General features: G+C 48.2%; 1 protein-coding gene across 1 annotated transcript; it reads left to right on the forward strand.

The window, feature by feature from the left end:
• The first annotated feature begins 514 nt into the window (after positions 1-514).
• On the forward strand, positions 515-20,953 carry LOC115540952 (lysyl oxidase homolog 4). The gene is made up of 15 exons (XM_030352633.1): positions 515-643; positions 1,741-2,004; positions 2,132-2,688; positions 3,575-3,780; positions 9,528-9,566; positions 9,849-10,047; positions 10,326-10,506; positions 11,838-11,992; positions 13,217-13,384; positions 14,233-14,395; positions 14,679-14,922; positions 15,941-16,056; positions 17,134-17,270; positions 19,260-19,371; positions 19,909-20,953. The coding sequence occupies exons 2-15, from the start codon at positions 1,743-1,745 to the stop codon at positions 19,977-19,979; spliced, it is 2,610 nt and encodes an 869-aa protein (XP_030208493.1). The 5' UTR covers positions 515-643; positions 1,741-1,742; the 3' UTR covers positions 19,980-20,953.
• Positions 20,954-21,322: the final 369 nt, after the last annotated feature.

The following is a 21,322-nucleotide window of genomic DNA, read 5'->3' on the forward strand; positions in this document are numbered from 1 at the left end:
TTTAGGATAGATATGTAGGGGTCGATATGTTAGGACAAATAGGTTAGATATGTTAAGGTAGATGTGTTAGGACACATATGTAACGGTTGAAATGTTAGGATAGACAAGGTAGGATAGATATGGCAGGAGAGATGTTAGGACAGATATGTTAGGGTTGATATGTAGCAATCGACATGTTATCATACTGGTATGGACCAGATACTGAATGCAGGACTAATTTCATTCCATTATTGACAATGTATACAGATACCTCATGGTATGTATTAAGTTTTTATAATCAAGCCACTGCAATATGTGCTTGACTGCTAGGCCCTTCTGGTTGTTCATCGTCTCTCACTTTATTTTCTTGATTCTGTTTCCAAAAGTGTTTAACTGATGTCTGACTTTGAGATATCCCCGACGATGGCAGAAAGTTACAAAAGCCACAAAGATTTAAAATAGCTACTTGAAATGAAGAAATGGGAGGGCCAGGGAAATTGGCAGATGTGAGGGAGTGACAGAAAGAGAGAGGGAGGGAAAAGAAGAGAATAGAGAGACAGCAGCACCGACCTTCTCAGCCTTCTTTGCCTCCAGTGCTTTCTCCTGTCTTTGCTCTCAGTGAAGAGGAGTTCCTACGTATAGGCTCGGATCAACACGTAAACAGGTATGTTCATCTTTCGCCCGCTCCTATCTTCTTACTCAACCTTTTTTTACTCTTTGGCATCCTCAATTCATTTTTCACTCAAAATACCTTCTCTCACTGAATACACAAGCTTGTCTGCCCGAATCTGCACTAAACACACTTTACTTCATTTTGATTTCCTCTGTTTGGCTTTGTAGTTTGAGATGCATGCTTGTATTTTCTGTTTCCCCTGAAGCCCAAGGCCTTGACCCTTCGTTGAACCTTAGGTCGGACATCTACTATAAGATGGCCTTCTCTCTGGTTCTTCAGGCTGTTTCTGTTACTTGTCAGGCTAAAAACAGCAGTGCCCATGTCTGACTTAATGTGTCTGAAAACATTTGATGGTGGTGTTTATTTGCTTATGTGTCTGTTTGCTAAACACACGCTGAGGGGCTTGAGTGTTTGTGGAAAGGCCAATGTTTCCAGGGTTTGAGGAGAACGTTTGCTAATAGCCATCCTACCGTCTATTTCTGTCATATGGTCCTTTAAACACATCCGTCAACTGTGAAAAGTCTCTCTAGGGTTATGTGGATTTTTCTTTTTTTAATTATGTGTCTTGTCAGACTAGGAATGTGAGATTCTGGATATTTGTGGTCTTGCTTATGTTGCATGCATGGGAATTCCCTGTGCAGAGAAGCACCAGCAAAAGGCCTTTTATCGTATGATATTCATATTTGTATTCAACAGAGGCAACTGCCATCAATTAGCCTTTTGTTTGACCTAACCAATCTAGTTTTGCCATTTGGAATTATATATAGCCTATATAATTTTTATGTAAAGTATATATTAGATATATGTTCTATTTTAAGTGGTGTAAACCCATCTAATCTTACATTTAAATCGGGCATTTCGACATTTAATGTTGATCTGCCTGGTTCAGAAAGATCACACATCAGGACCTTTAAAAACGACGCAATTAAAAGTACTCGAGTTGCTTGGCTTCGAACACCACGTCACACACATTACTAACCTCACCCCCCCCCCCACACACACACACACCTACCCCCTCAACACCCCCTCAACACCTCCTCAACACCACCACCACCACCACCACCACCACCACCCGTTCCTCCACCCAGGGATGTTGGCTCGCCTATCGTGCGGCGGCCTGCTGCTGCTGCTCTCGCTCTCCGCTCTGACGGCGCAGGACGTGAGGGTGCGCCTGGCCGGGCAGAACCGCCGCGGGCCCAACGAGGGCCGCGTGGAGGTCTTCTACAACGGGGCGTGGGGCACGGTCTGCGACGACGAGGTGGACCTCCACCTGGCCAACGTGCTGTGCCGCCAGCTGGGCTTCGAGCGCAGCTTCACCTGGGCGCACAGCGCCAAGTTTGGCGAGGGCGAGGGTGTGTACGGCCTACAGTCTGACTGTTTGATTAGTCTGCGATGTACCTGATTGATTGAATGATTGGTATTGATCCCAACACCGCTAACCCCCCCCCCCCCCCCCCCCCCCCCCCCACCACCTGTCAGGTCTGATCTGGCTGGACAACGTGCACTGCAGGGGCACGGAGCTGTCCATCGCCGACTGCCGCTCCAACGGCTGGGGCATCAACGACTGCACGCACGCCGAGGACCTGGGGGTCATCTGCAGCCCCGAGCGGAGGCCTGGGGCCCGGGCCGACCCCGACGGGCAGGGGCCCCAGGCGCCCCCGCCCTTGGAGCAGCCCGAGCGCCCCCCCCCTCCGCCAACGGCTCAGCTGTCCCCCTCCCCTTCCTCCTCGTCCCGGAGGGGCCACGAGATCGCCCTCAACCGCAGCCCCTCGGCGCCGCGCGGCTCCAGCTCGCCGCGGAGCCAGGGCCACCAGATCCAGATCCTCCGGCGGGGCCCCGGGCAGTCGGGGGCCGCCCCGCCCCAGGGCCACCAGCTGCCGTCCCGTCTGGGGAACGGGGCGTCCTACAGGCAGAGGACGGACCCCGGGAGGAGCGGCGGCCCGGAGAGGCCGGGGAACAGGGCCCCCGGGAACCACATGGAGCCAGAGGCTGGCTTGACTGACTTTGGTCTGGAGACGGACGGCCCTTACACTCAGGTTAGTGCGTGGAGGTGCAACCGCACACACACACACACACACACACACACACACACACACACACACACACACACACACACACACACACACACACACACACACACACACACACATTGGTATACATGCACACACACATGCACACACACTCTCACATTGGTATACAAACAAACAAAGCAAACACAGACACACACACACACACACACACACACACACACACACACACACACACACACACACACACGCACACACGCATGCACATACACACACACACACACACACACAAATTCATAAAGGAACACACACAAGTACCGGGCTCTAAAATGGCATTGGGCAAGCCTCCACACTTCCAATGGCAAAGTCACAAGTCGACCAGTATACAAGCCTAATTACAGACAAAGAAAAAGCAGTTCACCCACAAATCCAGTTAAGATTTACCAGCATCGACCTCAGGTTTAGCCATCCCGACACCAGTTTGTAAATAGCTCTGGCCGTACCCCCTCATCTTTGGCTGTGAACACCACAGGACGGTGATAGCAGGTCGTTTTCTCATGCCACGGCCTCCCAGTTGTTAATCCGGCCCCGTTTGCACTCTCTTTGCAAGATTTATTGTCACGGTGACACTCACCCCCCACACCCATGTTTCTGTCTGTTGTCCTTCCCTGGAGGCCTGATTAAAGGCCAGAGTCGGAGTTAAAGAAAAACGTGTTCTCTTGACAAATGATAAGTGGGACAATAAGGGACAGGGACAATACATTTGGTCAAGGATGGGATGTAACCTATGTGTCCTCAATGTGTGTGTGTGCGTATGCGTGCGTGTGTGTCTCTGTGTGTGTCTGTGCGTCCGGTGTGTGTGTGCGTGTGTGTGTGTGCGTGTGTGTGTGCACAGACTTCCGTGAGGCTGGAGGAGGTGCGCCTGCGGCCGGTGATGTCCGGCAGACAGGGCGGTCTGGTGACAGAGGGCGTGCTGGAAGTGAAGCATGCTGGGAGATGGCGTCACGTGTGCAACCAGGGCTGGGACCTCGGCGGCAGTCGGGTCGCCTGCGGCATGCTGGGATACCCCGCCGCCGTACCGCTGGACATCAACCCCTACCGGTGAGAGAGCGAGAGAGAGCGAGAGAGAGCGAGAGAGAGAGAGAGAGAGAGAGAGAGAGAGAGAGAGAGAGAGAGAGAGAGAGAGAGAGAGAGATAGAGAGAGAGAAAGTTTTATGAGAGAGAGAGAGAGAGAGAGAGAGAGAGAGAGAGAGAGAGAGTGGGTGGATGAGGTGGCTGGAACGGTATAAGAATATTTGCCGAAACGAAGCAAATAGCTCAGCCACGTGTACGAGCGCATGACAACGTTTTCGGTTGTCGCACGCGCATTTCTGTGTGAACAGGATGGAAACATTTGAGCTCTTCCCCCTACCTGTGGCTCCCCCCCCCCCCCCCCTCTCTGTAGTAGTAGATGCTTACGGCTAGCAGCTGTCATTAGCATGACCATAAATGGCACGGCTGTGATCTGGCTCCAGGGGCCACTGTGGCATTAGCCGGGGCCGGGCAGCGTGCCAGCCCTCCCGGGGCCGTGCCCTGGGGGCCCGTGGGCATCGTCGCCGGGGCCTCTTCTAAAATAGTTCTTAAAGAGTATGTTATTAATGTCAAGCCGTACGACTACAGGATTATCATCACCACCATCATCATCATCACCACCACCACCACCACCATCATCACCATGCTGTGTGGGTGTGTGAGTGTGTGTGTGTGTGTGTGTGTGTGTGTGTGTGTGTGTGTGTGTGTGTGTGTGTGTGTGTGTGTGTGTGTGTGTGTGTGTGTGTGTCTGTGTGTGTGTGTGTGTGTGTGTGTGTGTGTGTGTGTGTGTGTGTGTGAGTGTGTATGTGTGTGTGAGTCTGTGTGTGTGTTTGTGTGTGTTCGTATGTGGGTCTTTAGATAAAAACCTCCCATAGGCATCTTTTAATCTCATGTCATTAAATGAAAAAAAAGTGTGTGCGCAGCATTGGAAGTGGCCTGTGTTGGAGAACGACAGCCTTCGATCATCTCGGACACAGCCCGGCGGACTGCTTCCCATGGCGCCTTCACATTCATATCCTATAGCCCGACTTGTTTTGCCCAAAACACATGCAAAATAGTGCATGTTTTGTAACATTCCCAAAAATTTCTGGGAATTTGCATGTGCCAAAAACCCACACCGAATCCCCCCCCCCACACACACACACACACACACAGACACAGACACACACACACACAGGCACACACACAGACACACACAAACACAGAGACACACACACTTCCCCCCACTCCTGACATAACATACAGCCATACCCAACACAGAAATAAGGATTTAACATCTGCATACATTCCGACGGCCAGACGGACACACGGGTGTGTTGACCTGGCTGCCCACAGAGCTTTTTATGGGCCTGGCTAACATGCTGGTCGGGTTGGCCTCCGTCTGTCGCCATGAAATACACCTGAATACACCCCTAGTAGCTAGACACACTCACACACACACACACACACACACACACACACACACACACACACACACACACACACACACACACACACACACACACACACACACACACACACACAAACACACGCACCATCCTGCAGCGTGCCCCCTGCCTCTGGGGTGTGTAGATACTGCAGCAGTGTTTAGTCTGTGTTGTCGCGACACAGGCGTGTTGCCGGGTGGTCCGATTCACAGGCCTCACTAAAGAGAAGTGGACTTACCTGGGATGATTTCGGTGTGTTGTGTGTGGGATCGCTTCGGTCTTCTGACGGCGTGATGGAGGCAGGAAGTGAACGTAGAAAACAGGTGTCTTAAGGCTCAGTTAGGGTTCAACGTCCACGCAACGCAAGGGGGTTAAGGACCCCTTACGTCCTTGCGGACCCTCTTTGTGTCCACCCTAAGGGCCTGACGTGCACCGCAGCAGCAAGGGCTGTGATTGGTTCGCTCACTAAAACCTGACGCAGAACCAAAACAGGTTCACGACTGCGTCTGTGCGTCTGCGTGGGACCACAACTGAGCCCTTAGTGTAGGACCGAGGCTGCGTTCCAGCCCCTGTTGTGTTGCTCTAGTCAAGCCCCAGTTGTTATTATTACTACTAGTCTTTCCGTCCCCGTCTACGGTGCAACGGTGGACAGTAGAACAAATAAACAGCAGCAACACAACTCCCGCCTCCACTGTGAACAACATTCAGTTTCCCCTCCCGGGTGTGCGACCTTGTGTGTGTACTCACTAGTTCTGGGTGGACACCTGTGTCTGCCCCCGCGGGCCGAATCCAACGAGCGGAGCGTCCCATTTCTGTCCCACAGTAAACAACCTTGCGGAAAGGAAGCGAACATTTTTAGGCCCAAAACACACAAAATACCAACAGGAAGGCCGATGTTCTGCGTTTGAACGAGGTATTGGGCGGTGGACGCGTGTTTGTTTTAGCGGTCACCCCTTTGAAAGGGTTTCCTGGGTTTGAAACCCTACGGGGTTCTCTAACAAGCCTCCGACAACACTGAGTGTTCACATGGCCTGAGCTGCCATGCTGGCACTCTCCACCGTCCGGCGGGGCCTAGTCCGGGCCCTTCCACCGAGGCTGGGGCCCTTCCCGCTGAGCTGTAATTATGGCCGAAGTGCCTCTCTGGATTGCTTTAATCCAGAACGTTCTCTTGACTGAACCTGCTGTGTGTTTAGCTGCCTCAGCACTTCAGGCTTTTCTGATCCTGCTGTTGGTTTGTGGAACTTGCGTCCCCGACTCCGCCCGTTATAACTGCTCTGAGGGCTTTTACAGACGTAGTATACGTAGTATATACTTTATTGTTTTAAAGGCCAGTATTGCATCCATTTATCCCTCTTTCCATCAGATGCCCGTCCTTTGTGTGTTTTGACTCATCGTGGCTCTTTGCTGGCTACTTTACCCCTTCTGAATGATCCACTTTGAGTCCCATTCTATTGGCTGTCTCTCCCCCCCCCCCCCCCCCCCCCCACTACATCGAGAACACGTCCAGACGTCCATGAAGCAGGTCAGAAGGTGAAATTGTTCAATAGGAAGGGGGGGAAGGGAGGGTCCTTACAGGAGAGACGTGGTATGTGAGCAGGAAACGTCAGCCTGTGAGGGAATGGATTGTTCATAGCAGGCTGGTCTGAAGCCACCATAATAACGGGTTATCTGGGCCTATTCCTGGCTGGAGATCCTGCAGCGTCTCGGTGCCATAGTGCGGTCGGGTCCTCCGCCTAGAGGAGTTGTTTTCGACGTCCACCGTGAGCAGTGAGGGGGTGAGATATAACCGGTGGGGGGGAAGAAAAGTAACACAATGGATCGAAACAACATGTTTGTAAACGCCAACTCAAATTAAGTTGGGGACGATCAAGTTTCAAACCCACACGAAGTTACTGTTTGGGGGGGCGGCGGTCGGGGCGGGGGCCAGTTCCTTTGTGGCGCCGTGTTGAAGATTTAAAAAAAAAAAAAAAACAACAGTCTTACATCACTCGCTGGTTGTTTCCCAGCATGCACAGCGTCAGCCCCGGGCTCCTCTTTATAAGCAGGGTGAGGCGGGGCCCACTGATATGTAAGCAAGCGCATATTTGCATGTCTGCCGTGTGTTAACGGACATGCTACCGCTCCGACCGCAGCGCAGACACTGCCGAGCGAACCCTGGGCAATTATATACTGGTAGCACTCCCTCTGAAGCAGCTCAGCAGCACCCCCGCCTCCACCCCGTTCACACACACACTCAGAGGAACCAACGGCACCAAATGTCTGTCTTGTTTTTAATTGACTGTTTTGTGAAACCTTCCAAAAGGCTCTTTGTCTAAAGTCTATTTGATGTATATATACACGTCACCATTACAGTAAAGACGCAACGCCTACAGCAGAGACAGACTGGCAACGCAAAGACATGCGTACACATTCACACATTCACACAGACCCACACTACCTCCACATGCTCACACGCACACATACAAACAATGTACATTCGATTTATGTTGTTCTATTTACTATTTACTATTTGTTCATCCATGTTTTCATATCGCAAGCCACAGGATCTGAAAGGACGGAATGTTCCGGGACATTCTCTCCTATAGCTCTTTTTTCCCCGGTGCCCGTGGGCCTTGTTCCATTATGTGTGTGTGTGTGTGGTTGTGTGTGTGTGTGCGTGTGTGTGTGTGTGTGTGTGTGTGTGTGTGTGTGTGTGTGTGTGTGTGTGTGTGTGTGTGTGTGTGTGTGTGTGTGTGTGTGTGTGTGTGTGTGTGTGTGTGGTTTATGCACTGCAAAGCTCTCTCCGCCACACGGCTGTGGTCCCTCCACTGAGGTCTACCCTCACGGCTCCCTCTAAGCTCTGAGGACAGAGGGGGTAGGAAGCTCGGGGGGACGGGGGGAGAGGCTGGGGGGCTAGGAGGGAGGCTGGAGGAAGCTGGGCGAGGCTAGGAGGCTGGGGGTGGCTAGGAGGCTCAGGAGGCTACTAGGCTTGGGGGAGGCTAGGAGGCTGAGGCTCTGCTGGAGAGACGGTCTCCTTCAGCCACTTTCCATTGTTCTGAGTCTCGCTGGGAATCCATGTTGGATAGTGGTTAGTGGCATCATTTCTTTTTGTGTGTGTGCTGAAACGGACTGATGTTGTCAGTCTGAGGTCACATTACACCTGTTTCTGGTGTGACTGTAATCCTGTGTGTGTGTGTGTGTGTGTGTGTGTGTGTGTGTGTGTGTGTGTGTGTGTGTGTGTGTGTGTGTGTGTGTGTGTGTGTGTGTGTGTGTGTGTGCGTGCGTGCATGCGTCTGTGTGTGTGTGTGTGTGTGTGTGTGTGTGTGTGTGTGTGTGTGTCTGTGTCTGTGTCTGTGTCTGTGTGTGTGTGTGTGTGTGTGAAACACTTCCCAGACTGGTCTGGTTTGTGAATCATGCTTTTTATTGAAGTCTCCCATTTCTTCCCTCACTGTTTTCAGGCTTTTAGTGTGGTAAATGTGTCTACTTTGTGTGTTTGTGTGTGTACGTGTGTGTGTGTGTGTGTGTGTGTGTGTGTGTGTGTGTGTGTGTGTGTGTGTGTGTGTGTGTGTGTGTGTGTGTGTGTGTGTGTGTGTGTGTGTGTGTGTGTGTGTGTGTGTGTGTGTGTGTGTGTGCGTGCGTGCGTGCGTGCGTGCGTGTGTGTGTGTGTGTGTATCGGTACATGTACTGGCCTGATATTGTGGGTAAACGTTGGATCAACAGGGCTAACTTTTGAATTGGACTTCTTACATTATGTCCATAAAAGTGGACAACGTTCTCTGTCAGCCCTGCGGTTGCTCTCAATAGGCTGGTAGCAAAGAATTAATACCCGTCTCTCAATGTGTATTCATAGCGCTGTTCCACATATAGGTTCCACGCCAGACATCTTCTATAGTGGCGCTTTCAAACCAAAATATCCATGAATGAGGGATAAAAAACTACAAAAACACAGGAAGGAGGAAATGGTTCGGTTTTGAATTTTGAAAAAAGAGGGAGAATGGAATCTGTCTCCCTCACCGTTCCTCTTATTTTCTGTTTTTATATATATATATATATATATATATATATATATATATATATATATATATATATATATATATATAGCACTTTGCCAACTGGTATTTACAGTTTTAAATTCTGAGACTGTACTGAGCTATATAATGGAAAGGTAAGTAAGGGTATGTGAGACAAACAGGAGCAGGAAAAGCAACAGCCAGTGTATGAGAGGCCACATGTACACTCAGGATTTAAGTATAGAACAGACGCCGCACATGGGATGAGAGCTATCTTTGGAAAGCAAACAAGGGAGATAGGTCTGAAGAGAGTGTGATGGCACGCCTGTTAAAACGACTCGCATCCTTTTTTGTCTTTCAGGAAACTGTGGGATTCCAAGATTGCTGACCCATCCTCAAGGTAAAGTCAGCACAGCCTCTTTTGGAGAATAACACCCAGTATTGATATCGTTGGTCATAGAAATACTCATATTTTGACTTTTTCTTCTTTTATGCATTGTCCTTACATTGTGTATCTACATATATTTCCCCTATTCATTTAGATTTTGTAGTTTTTTACTCACTAACTAATGTGACCAATCAAACTCTTGAAACCTGAACTTAGTTGAACCCCAGATATGTCCAGTCTGGGACAACAATAGATCTTACCTCCTAACCCCCTGGCCTTCTGTGGGACCCCCAGGCTGCGGGCGCTCTCCAGTAAGAAGGGCTACTGGGTGGAGAGGGTGCAGTGCCAGGGGGCCGAGGCATCCTTAGCCCAGTGCTCGGCCCAGCTCTCCTTCTCCCGCAGCGACACCCCCTGCCCAGGGGGGATGCACGCCGTGGTGCGCTGCGTCCCTGGAGCTCAGTTCGCCAACGCCGGAAGACCCTCGAGTGTTCAGGTGGGCATGGCCTGCTTGGGTATTATTTTATGAATTATTATTATTTGTATTGTTATGATTTGTGTTAATAGTATTAGGAGCAGTATTACAAGGCGGAGTATGGATTAGGATGGCCATCATACTCGTCCATCACTACGTATTCCTTTAGTTGACCACATATACCACAAAGATATGAACAATGATAAACTACTATATCACAGACTATACGTATATTATGATATAACTCCTATTTCTTTCTAACCTCCCTACCCACGCACACACACACACACACACTGCAGGCGGTGGTGCGTCTGAAGGCCGGCCCGCGGCTTGGGGAGGGTCGCGTGGAGGTGCTGCGGGAGGGGAAGTGGGGCTCGGTGTGTGACCACCTCTGGGACGTCCCGGCGGCCAGCGTGGTGTGCAGGGAGCTGGGCTTCGGGACCGCCAAGGAAGCCCTCAGAAGAGCCCAGCTCGGGCAGGGTGAGATGAGGCACCACGCCGACCGACTGACTGACTGGATGGATGGATGGCCAGGCCCATCCTTAGACTCACATGTACTTCGCTAGCATCAAATTTGATGGGAGGTTCAGTGATATATCCTGTGTCGTCTTTTTATGGTTAACGCACACAAAGTTCAGACAGCCATCACAAGGTCAATCCGGTTCAAGTTACCATACCCTTTCTGCAGACTAAACACCACCTCACGCACCAAACCCCTCCCATTCTAAACACAGTTGTAGACAGCCGCCTGCAGCCAAATAAGCACAAATAAATAAAGGGATTGTCGCAGTTCAATGCTAACAGTGATCCGCTGACTCTAATTTACGCTACAAGACTCCTGCGGCCCCAAAAGGGGCGGTTCGTTGTCAAAATAAACGTGAAAATATGAAACATGAGCCATCTTCGAAAACCCACGAGTCAACGGCGGTTAATTTGGCAGGCGTCGGCACGTCGACTGATTGCAATCACTTCGGCTGGTCCCTGCGGTGCCTTACATGTCCCGGCACAGATGTGCGACACAGACATACGTGTATTTTTATACGTCGCCCAATTTAACCAGCGCTATTTTCCCTTTGCTGCTACTTGTTGTCTCTTTACTACCAGAACGCTGTTATCACGTTGATTTCCTCCCATTCTGTGAGCATGCTGTATGTTCCCTTTGCGTACGGCTTGGTGGAAGCTTGATGGTTTTTATGGTGGTTTTACACAACCGAGTGCCATGGGGAGGCAGCACGGAGCAGGCATCGTTGTCACAATGGGAAGATACCGCGTCGGGCTACGTGTGTGAATCAAAAGAGACCAAGATTCACGTGAAGCAGCAGTTTTAGAGAGCACAGCACATGTTGAATAAAACATTGGGCTGAGGTCAACTGAGCAACTACATAAGCAGTAAGGGGAAGGACATTTTGTCCGGGATAGGCACAATGCCGCCAGTGAAACTGGGAGTGACATCATTCACTATTTGTGGCCAAATTATAGGCTGTGTCTGTGAGAAGCCTCATACATCTACTCAAATACACACTCAAACCCTTTCCTCCAGTCTGAAAATGTATAAAGTGTTACTAGGATGTAATCGTTGGGTTTTTTCAAGCATTCATGCATCTTTGTGTGTATGTTTTAGATTAATTGCTTTTTTATATCTATATTTGCACACATACAGTATCCGAAATAATAGTGCTGCTTAGAAGTAAAAATACATTTGAAATTTAGTTGTGTTTCCTTTATGAAGGTGTGCATGTTGCTTTGCCTGAATCTGTCTTATTCCTCCATAAAACATCAATGAATAACACATCTCACTGCCACGATTGTAGGTTCTGGTCCCATTCACATGAACAGCGTTCAGTGTACCGGCCGGGAGCAGTCCGTCATGGACTGTACCTTCAGAGAGGTGCCACTCTACAGCTGCAAACACAACCAGGACGTGGCGGTCCGCTGCAACGTCCCCAACACCGGCCTGCAGACCACGGTATGAACAAGGCCGGATTAACCATTAGGGCAACTGGGCACTTGCCCAGGGCCCGTGACATCAAAGGGGCCCTTGACAAGGTTTTTTTTTTTTTTTTTTTTTTTTTTTTAAAGTGCAAACATACATCTACAGACACCACATAACACGACAAAACCCAGATACGTGTGACAGACATGTAACATATACCAAAACATAAAGAATTATACGGGGACAAGGACAGATTACAAGAGGGTTTGGGGAGGTGTTTGTGAGAGGGAGAGAGTGAGTGGGTGTGTGTGTGTGTGTGTGTGTGTGTGTGTGTGTGTGTGTGTGTGTGTGTGTGTGTGTGTGTGTGTGTGTGTGTGTGTGTGTGTGTGTGTGTGTGTGTGTGTGTGTGGCCAGATGCTTTCCTCCGGCATCTCCGACCCCCAACGCGATAGAGGTCACACCCGAAGCACCTTATCCCCCCTGATGAACCCCCCCCTCCCCAGGGCAGCCGGCCCTAACAGCCATTAACAGTGGTAATGGAGGTGAGGCCTATTAAGTTAAATTAAGGCCTACCTAGCTGTTTGCTGTCAAGACAATTGAAACTTTCAATAAGTACTCATCAAGCCACCAAGTTCTGATGATAGCGAGGGGGGGGGGGGGGGGGCCTTGAGCCTTGTTGCCCAGGGCACAGAAAATTGTTAATCCGGCCCTGGGTATGAACCTGCACACCAACCTCATCCAATGTACTGCAATCTGATCTCATTCCATCTGATCTTAATCTAATCCAATCGGAATCCTATTCTTATTCTTAATCCGATTTCAGTCTGAATATAATCTAACTCTAATCCAATTTGAATCCTTCTCTAATCTCGTCTACTCAAATCTAATCTATAGTAATCTAATTCTAAGGACTGATTTCAATTTCAAACCACATGGTAAAGGGAGGGGCTGCTTATCCAACCTAACTTCTCCTCCTCCTCCTTCTTCTTCTCCACCTCCATTTCCTCTTCCTATCCCCTCCTCCTCCTCCTGCCCCTCCTTCTCCTCCAACCTCTCCTCCTCCTCCCCCTCCCCTCCACCCCCTCCTCCTCTTCCTCTCACTCCCCCTCCTCCTCCTCTTACTCCCCCTACCCTCCCCTCCTCCTCCCCCTCCTTCTCCTCCTCCTCCACCCCCTCCTCCTCTTCCTCCCCCTCCCATCCCCTCCTCCTCCCCTCCCCCTCCTCCTCCTCCTCCCCCTCCTCCTCCCCCTCCCCCAGGTGCGTCTTGCGGGGGGCAGGGAGGCTACAGAGGGCCGTTTGGAGGTGCTGATGGAGGTGGGGGGGGTCAAACGCTGGGGGTCCGTGTGCAGTGAGAACTGGGGACTCAACGAGGCCATGGTGGTCTGTCGACAGCTGGGATTCGGCTTCGCATCGCGGGCTCACCAGGTGAGGGCAACATAACGTTGGCTACACATAACACAACATGATACTCTGCCCAGTGCAACACGCCGAACAATCACAGGATATTACTGTATACAACCGCACCCGACAGCAAAACAGAATACTAGGCACTATAATACAATACTTTTTTTCACTCCATCCCCACTGTCAGTTTTTCGATGTTATTGTTGTTTTTGTTCTTCTCCTGCATCTCCTCCCCATCTCGTCTCTCTATGCTGTGTTATTACTGAAGCCGGGGGTAATTACAGGCTTCTCAAACGTCCACTTCCACTGGAACTAAAATAAGAGAGCGGGGAAGGAAAAGCAGAGAAAGATTTGGAGAGAGAGCGAGAGAGAGAGAGAAAACTCTGAGAGCAAACAAAACTGAAATGAAAATAGAGTTGCACTTGCAAAAAGATGGTGGGTGTGTGTGTGTCTGTATGTGTGTGTGTGTGTGTGTGTCTTGAGGGAGTGCTATGACAGATGTTGGTAAAGAAAATATGACATAAACAACATAAATGCTAGGCTTTTTAAACAACGGGATTAAGTGACAATCTGCCAAGGAACCAATCTGATGTATATATATATCTGTTTGTGTTACTGTGTTTGTGCGTATGTTTGTATATGTGTGTTGGTGCATGTGTGTTTATGTGTTTGAATATGTGTGTGTATGTGTGTGTGTGTGTGTGTTTGAATATGCGTGTGCGTGTCTGTGTGTGCGTGTGTGTGTGTGGATGTGTTTGAAAATGTGCGTGCGTGCGTGCGTGCCTGCCTGCGTGTGTGTGTGTGTGTGTGTGTGCGTGTGTGTGCATGTGTTTAAATATGTGCGTGCGTGCCTGCGTGTGCGTGTGCAGGAGACCTGGTACTGGCCCGGGACCCCAGACGCCGGGGAGCTGGTCCTGAGCGGGACCCACTGCGACGGCTCTGAGATGTCCGTCCAGCGGTGCCGACGCAACACCAACGTCTACTGCCCCAGAGGGGGGGAGGGACGCGCTGCTGGGGTCACCTGTGTGGAGAGTAAGCCCGGACCCTTACTAACCCACCACCCTAACCCACCCCCAGCCCTAAGACACAGTGGCGGGCTCAGACGGGGCCCGTCCTCAACACTGTACCTCTGCAGAGTGGTGCACACATTTTGATCGACAAGTTGAAAGCCGAGTCGAAGTGCCGAATATACTGGGATTGGCCAATCACAGTGCCCCCCCCCCCCGCCTGGATCCGCCCCTGCTAGGACACACTCGTGAATGACATCTGTGCAGGGGGGCGCTTGTAACCTCGACCTCCCCCCCCCTCCACGCAGCGGCCCCTGACCTGGTGGTGGACGCCCAGCTGGTGCAGGAGACGGCCTACCTGGAGGACCGGCCCCTCCACCTGCTGACCTGCGCCAACGAGGAGAACTGCCTGTCGTCCTCGGCCTCCCGCATGGCCTGGCCCTACGGCCACCGCCGCCTGCTGCGCTTCTCCTCCCGCATCATGAACCTGGGCCGCGCCGACTTCAGACCCAGGGCCACCAGGGAGTCCTGGACCTGGCACCAGTGCCACAGGTGAGGCCCCTGGGGCGGGGGTGAGGGAGCCCGACTGCCAGCCCCGAAGAGGTTCTTGGTTCCTACCCGCAATGTCGGCGGTCTAGGGTGGTCTAGTGGTTCGAGAGTCTGACGCCCGGTCCAGGTGGGTCTGGGTTTGAACCCCAGTGTCTGCGAGGTTATTTGTCTCTTCGGGCAAGAGGCCAAACACCGGTTCCAAGATGACTTTATATTGCTGAGAAATCCCTGCAAAAGGTCCCCCATCTAAAGGGTCTAAAGTGTAATGTAGAATGGCTGCAGGATCGGAGCCCTTGATACACTGTTGAGTGAAAGCAGAAGGGTTTCCCAGAGTGTGACTGTACTCTGCAAACGCACAGCATGCATTTCCACTTCAATCGGGGAAATAGGATATGGTAGCTTTGATAACTACGATTTGTATAATTGAACACAATGGACACAATATAAGTTATCATCCACTTGCTTGACTGGGGAACCTGTGGTTAGAATGAGGGGGAGTGAGTGCTCTAATCATGTTGGCGTCTTATCTCCGCGGTTGTGGTGTTTGAAGTCCTAAAGAGAGAGAGAGAACCAAGCCTCTTCCTCCTCCTTAACCTCTCAACCCTCAAATGAACACTTGGAACCCTTTCTTTATATTTTTTGCTAGATTGTTTGGCGTGCCCTGTGTGTGTCTGTGTGTGTGGGTGCGTGTGTGTTTGTCTGTGTGCGAGCAATAGCGAAAACAAAACCGTCTCTTTTGGACATATCTTCGACCATGGAAATCTATTTTCCGACCCCCCATCTCGAATAGAATTAATAAAAACGTAAAGAGCCCCATGATGCATTCTTTCCGTGTGGTCCTCGGAGATATCAACAGACACTTATATCGACCAATAGGAGACGCAACTCCAGGCCAGTAGCCTGGAAAAGTTTTCCAACCGATTTAAGCCTACAAACAGTACACACCTATCACTTATTAGTGATAGGTTTGTACCGTTGAAATTTGGTCCCTTTGAAAACACCTCCTTTCTCCCTCTCCCAGGCACTACCACAGCATCGAGGTGTTCACCCACTACGACCTGCTCACCCTGAACGGGACCAGGGTGGCTGAGGGCCATAAGGCCAGCTTCTGTCTGGAAGACACCTACTGCCCTGAAGGTAGCAGGAAATGCTCTTTGATTCTTGTACTTTTACCTCTATTTGATCAGACATCATCTATTTGTTTACAGTGTAGTGTTTTTTTTGTGACAGCAGATAAAGGTAAGGTAAGGCAGGGTAACTTTATTTGTCCCCAAGGGTAGATTTGGTTGCAGGTAAAAGGAGTGGGCTGCATACACACATTACACACAGACAACATTGACAACATTGACAGAAGATAATGACATAACAGTAACAACAAGTGCTCCAGGCGTAGAGATATAGATAAAATCAAAATCAAAATACCGTTGATAAAATACAGAATAAAAACCATATCAAATACAGAAAAGCTGGGTCAATAAATGAATAAATAAATAGATTAGGAAGGCTGTGCATAATTTAAAAAGATTAGTATGTAGTCTACAAATAGCCAAAGTATTGTTCAGGGTATATTGTTCAAAGACACAGCAGGGAAAAATCAATGATAAGACAAAAATCAGAAAAGGAAGATCATGTTTAGCTCCAAGAAAAACCCTTACTTTGAACAGCGATACATTACACCGGCACTCACACACACAAGCGCAAACAAACACACTCACCCACGTACGCACGCACGCATATGGCTGCTCGATTATGGAAAAAATCGTAATCACGATTATTTTGGTCAATATTGAAATCACGATAATTCCAACAATTATGTTTGAATTTGAAAATATGATGTATTTCTTCAGCACTTCTCTCCCAAAAAATACTTTCTAACTGAGAACACCTTAAAAAAATACACAAAATGGTCAAAAAGAAAATGTTCAAATCTAAAAAAATATATGTACTGCCCTTTCTATAAAACGTTGAATGCAAAAAAATAAAATAATAATCAAAAACTTGATTATCTTAGTTTTGTGCTCGTTTGACGCTAAAATCGAAATCGCGATCAAAATTCGATTAATCGCCCAGCCCTAACGCACAACCCCACGCACGTACACAGATGGACGGATGGACACACAGCCTAAATGCTTTTTACTTTATCCTTCATGCCAAAGTATCCAGCCCTTGCAGACACATCACGGTCAACCCTCTCTCTCCGCCTTGTGCCAACAGGAATGCAGAAGCGCTTCTCCTGCTACAACATGGGCGACCAGGGCATCTCCGTGGGCTGCTGGGACACCTACCGGCACGACATCGACTGCCAGTGGGTGGACATCACGGATATTCGCCCTGGTGAATACATCTTCCAGGTCAGGATGCACCAAATGACCATGCCACTATCTGGTTGAATGCAAACTCCTTACACAGCTCTTTAGTCTATATAATTTGCTCTTCTGAGTATTTATAGGACTTTTTAAAGTCTCCGTTCACTAAAACCAAAAAGGTTGGCGGGGAAATCATGATGTATTTATATCCGTCATTTTGGTTGTTTGAATTGCCCGTTAAATTGAGCGGAAAAGTCAGCTCCATATAAAAATAGAAAAAATGAAAAGGTGTTTTTTGACTGTTGGGAAAACGAAGAGATGAAACTCTGATAGCGGCTATAATTTCAACAAAATTTGCCTCGGCTGCGATTCGAGACACTGATGTATTCGTACTGCGTGCATACAGTGTATAGTTTATGGGCGAGTGCATATTTAAAAATCACAAATTGAACCTGCACTTAGTGAAAACGTAGACCCAGTATTAGTCAAGGAATGCAAACCGAGGGCTTTAGAACTGGGATTTATAAAAGGCTCAGTCAGCATTGCAAAACAGCAAACAGGATCTCGTTGTATGTATTTACAGTTTATTATATGTATGTTTAATTTTAGATGATCCACCTTGATTCTCATCCCCTGGTATGTGTGTAAGTGTGGGTGTATGTGCACGTGCATCCGTGCGTGTGAATGCGTGCATAAACCACATCCATCCACCAGTGTGTGTGTGTATGTACACCAGACAGACCCTGACACACACACACACATCCATGAGTCATGTCTTAACCCCATGTAACCAGAGCCTTTGTCCCAAACAGTAGACCCAAGCATCACTATGGCAACCCAGGGAGGCCAAGCAAACTCTTTGTGGTTTGTCATTAAGGTCACGTATACATTTGCGTTAGAAGTGAGAGAGATGTGAACGTCGGAGCAGCGGCCCCTCGGTGGAACAGGGTGTTTCTGGGGCCGCTTGGGGATCAGCCCCTTTTAGGCGGCTGCTTTTAAACCCGTGACTCATGTTCACCTCAGCCTGATTCTCGCTGATTGCCCCGTCATTTAAAAAATCAGCAGCAAAACCTCATGGCCTTTTATACGGTGACGGTGACTGCCCTCTCATTGTATTATAAAGGAGGCCCTGGGCCCATTTCTTTCACATCATTGTGTCAGCTGGTAAAACGGGAATGAAATGCAGCCAAGTTAATATGGTGTTCTGTAAAATATGAGCTGGAATCGTTGGGCCCTGCTCTTTTTAAGACCCCAAATTAAATGTTTGGGGGGGGGGGAGTAAGGAGTATAAGGAGTATACATATATAATCAAATGTTCAATGTTTTACTTATATCCAAAATGTTTCTATTAAAACATATCTCTGGCCGCAGAACGCCATAATAAAACCTGAAAGAGCGCGGCTTTAAATAATATGTGGTCAGGTTATCTGTTTGAAGTGCGCGTCGGGAAAAATTGTTTGTGTTTTATATATAGCCTATACTGCAGACAGACGGGCGGAGAACTAGCAACCATGGCAACCGACCATAGCGGCATCCTAATGATACGCTGCAGTCCAACCCCAGGCCAGAACTGTCATGGTTGTACCTCGGCTCTTCTTCGTCTTGGACCAGATTGGATGTGATATCATGGCTATCGAGAAGCCGCCTGTCACTTCTGGCTCAAACCTGAATAAACATCCTCTGAGGCTCCCTGTCTAGTCCATGGCTCAGCTCAGACTACTTAGACAGGGTCTAAGTCACTGGAGGGAGAAAATCTTGAGTGTTCCCTGGTTTAATTCCCTGGATCGGTAATTTAGGAACAGGAACTATAGAATTTATTTATTTTTAAATCTGTGCCACTATAAATTCATACATTCGTAGATAAATGCACTTACTCACTCTGTAGTTGGAGGCCTACTGCATTTAGTTACACTAAATGTCATTACACTGCCTACTTGCGCTGTGCAAATGCCAATGAAACAGATTCTGATCTAAACAAACTCAGGTCATCCAAGTCTCCTCCCCATGTCTCTGACTGACCGTGTCTCGGTGCAGGTGGAGGTGAACCCGTCGCTGGACATGGCCGAGTCGGACTTCAAGAACAACGTGATGCGCTGCCGGTGCAAGTACGACGGAGCTCGGGTCTTCATGTTTGGCTGCCATGCAGGTAAGAGTAGCCCTACCTTTACCGCTTCATCTCCATACATAGGGGTGTTGGTAGTTAAACCATTATAAAGCACTAGAGGCTATATACTCTCTAGGACTACCATTACAAAACACTGGAGGCTTAATACTTTCTATACGTAAGCCTACCATTACAAAACACTGGAGGCTATATACTCTCTATACGTAAGCCTACTGTTAAAAAACACAACACTATATATTCTCTAGACAAAGACCTACCATTACAAAACACTTGAAACTATATACTCTCTATGCATAAAACACAAGAGACTACAAACTATACATAGGTCTAGCATTACTAAACCGTACGCTCTATTGATAATACATAAACTCCATTCAAAGACCTAGCTTTAAAAAACCCTACAGACAATATATTCGCCATACATAGGTGTACCGTAACAAATCACTAACTTTATACTCTCTAAACATTCCGCTCCTAACATTTTCCTCTTCTACATGTTAAATGCTGAATGAAACGTTAACGTTGATGTTCATTCTCCCTTCCTTTCTCTACGTTCAGCTGATTCGTACAGTCCCGGAGCAGAGGACCTGTTTGATCACCAGCGCCAGCTCTCCAACAACCTGCTATGAGTGAAGAAGTCTCAGAACTCAGAGCCAAACAAATGAAACCACATGTCAAAATAACACGCAACGGAGAAGGAAGGACAAGAGAAACCCACAATGTCTCCCGCGAAATTGTTTCTTAATATTCCTTTTGGGAAGATATTAATGAGATGGGGGGTGAAAGGGTTAATTCAAAAGGGTCAAATTGAGATTCCCTGGGCATCCCCTGGAGACAGAGTGAGTGAGTGAATGAATGAATGAATGAATGAATGAATGAATGAATGAATGGGTGGATGTATGGATGTATGGATGTATGAATAATGCAAGAAACGTCAGAAATTAACAACCACAGGAAAGAGGGTGTTTTGAGATGAAAGCAAGGCATTTCAAGTGTCAAAATTGGTAGTAAGAACAAGTTTCAACTAAATTTAGAGTGCTTTGCACTGTTCATTTAAGTATAACCACAGTTTTAAGTTAATGGCACAAAGTCACGGGTATTCAAAGCAACACCTATACGTTTTCGGGGAGACCGTTGTCCACCTAGTTTATACTTTTTAGTAGAGAGAATATACTGAACAGATTTAATACCAGCTGGAGTCATGCTGTCATAGTTAAATATTACGGATGCAGTATTGACTGTGGGACCCAATGTTTTTTTGAATGACAACTGACAAATTTCATGGTGCTATTTGCTTTATTTGAATAAATGATGTGGTGTATTGCAAATGTATTGTCATGTACAGTTTGATATTACCTCTATGGATTCTTTTTCTGTAGCTATAGCTCAATAATTTATACTGTATTGTGTGTACTTTTGACATACTTGATACTTGTTCCTGTGTAACTTAGTTATGTATTGTACTTTATTTTGTATCATGTTTGTTTGTTCTTTAGCTATCTGACAAACATTAGCATCATCTCTTGAGTTCTCATTGTTTTAACAGTATTCAACAGTAGTTGGTAATGGTAGTTAAACAAATAAACATGAAATTGTAAAACGACGGTTTATTTGGGGCATGGTTATTTGAACGAAGACTTAACCACCAACCACCACTAACGCAGTGATGAAAAAAAATGCATATAGGCCTACAAAACCAAAATAGTGTATATTATCAAGCTATCACCCCTGGTGGTTTTTAATTCCCATTTCAAAGTAATCATATATAATGACTGCATCCAGCGGAGGGTTCAAGTCTGAACCAAAGACTGGATTTCCCATTCTCCCGTATTCAGCCGCGTGCCAACCAGCCCTTTACGGCTGTTTCCAACCTCACTCCGACTGATGAGCAAACACAAACACACTGGAAACTCTCCCGGCCGACCGCCGCTTGCTAAGAACACTCTAAATATACTACCAAGGTTGGCTGCAG

The sequence above is a fragment of the Gadus morhua genome, chromosome 3, assembly GCF_902167405.1.
Source record: "Gadus morhua chromosome 3, gadMor3.0, whole genome shotgun sequence".
In the NCBI taxonomy this organism is placed as follows: Eukaryota; Metazoa; Chordata; class Actinopteri; order Gadiformes; family Gadidae; genus Gadus; species Gadus morhua.

Coding starts and splice junctions, on each gene's coding strand:
- LOC115540952 (XM_030352633.1), top strand. CDS start 1,743: ATGTTGGCTCGCCTATCGTGCGGCGGCCTGCTGCTGCTGCTCTCGCTC. Junction 2,005..2,131: donor CAAGTTTGGCGAGGGCGAGG/GTGTGTACGGCC, acceptor ACCACCTGTCAG/GTCTGATCTGGCTGGACAAC. Junction 11,993..13,216: donor ACACCGGCCTGCAGACCACG/GTATGAACAAGG, acceptor CCCCTCCCCCAG/GTGCGTCTTGCGGGGGGCAG.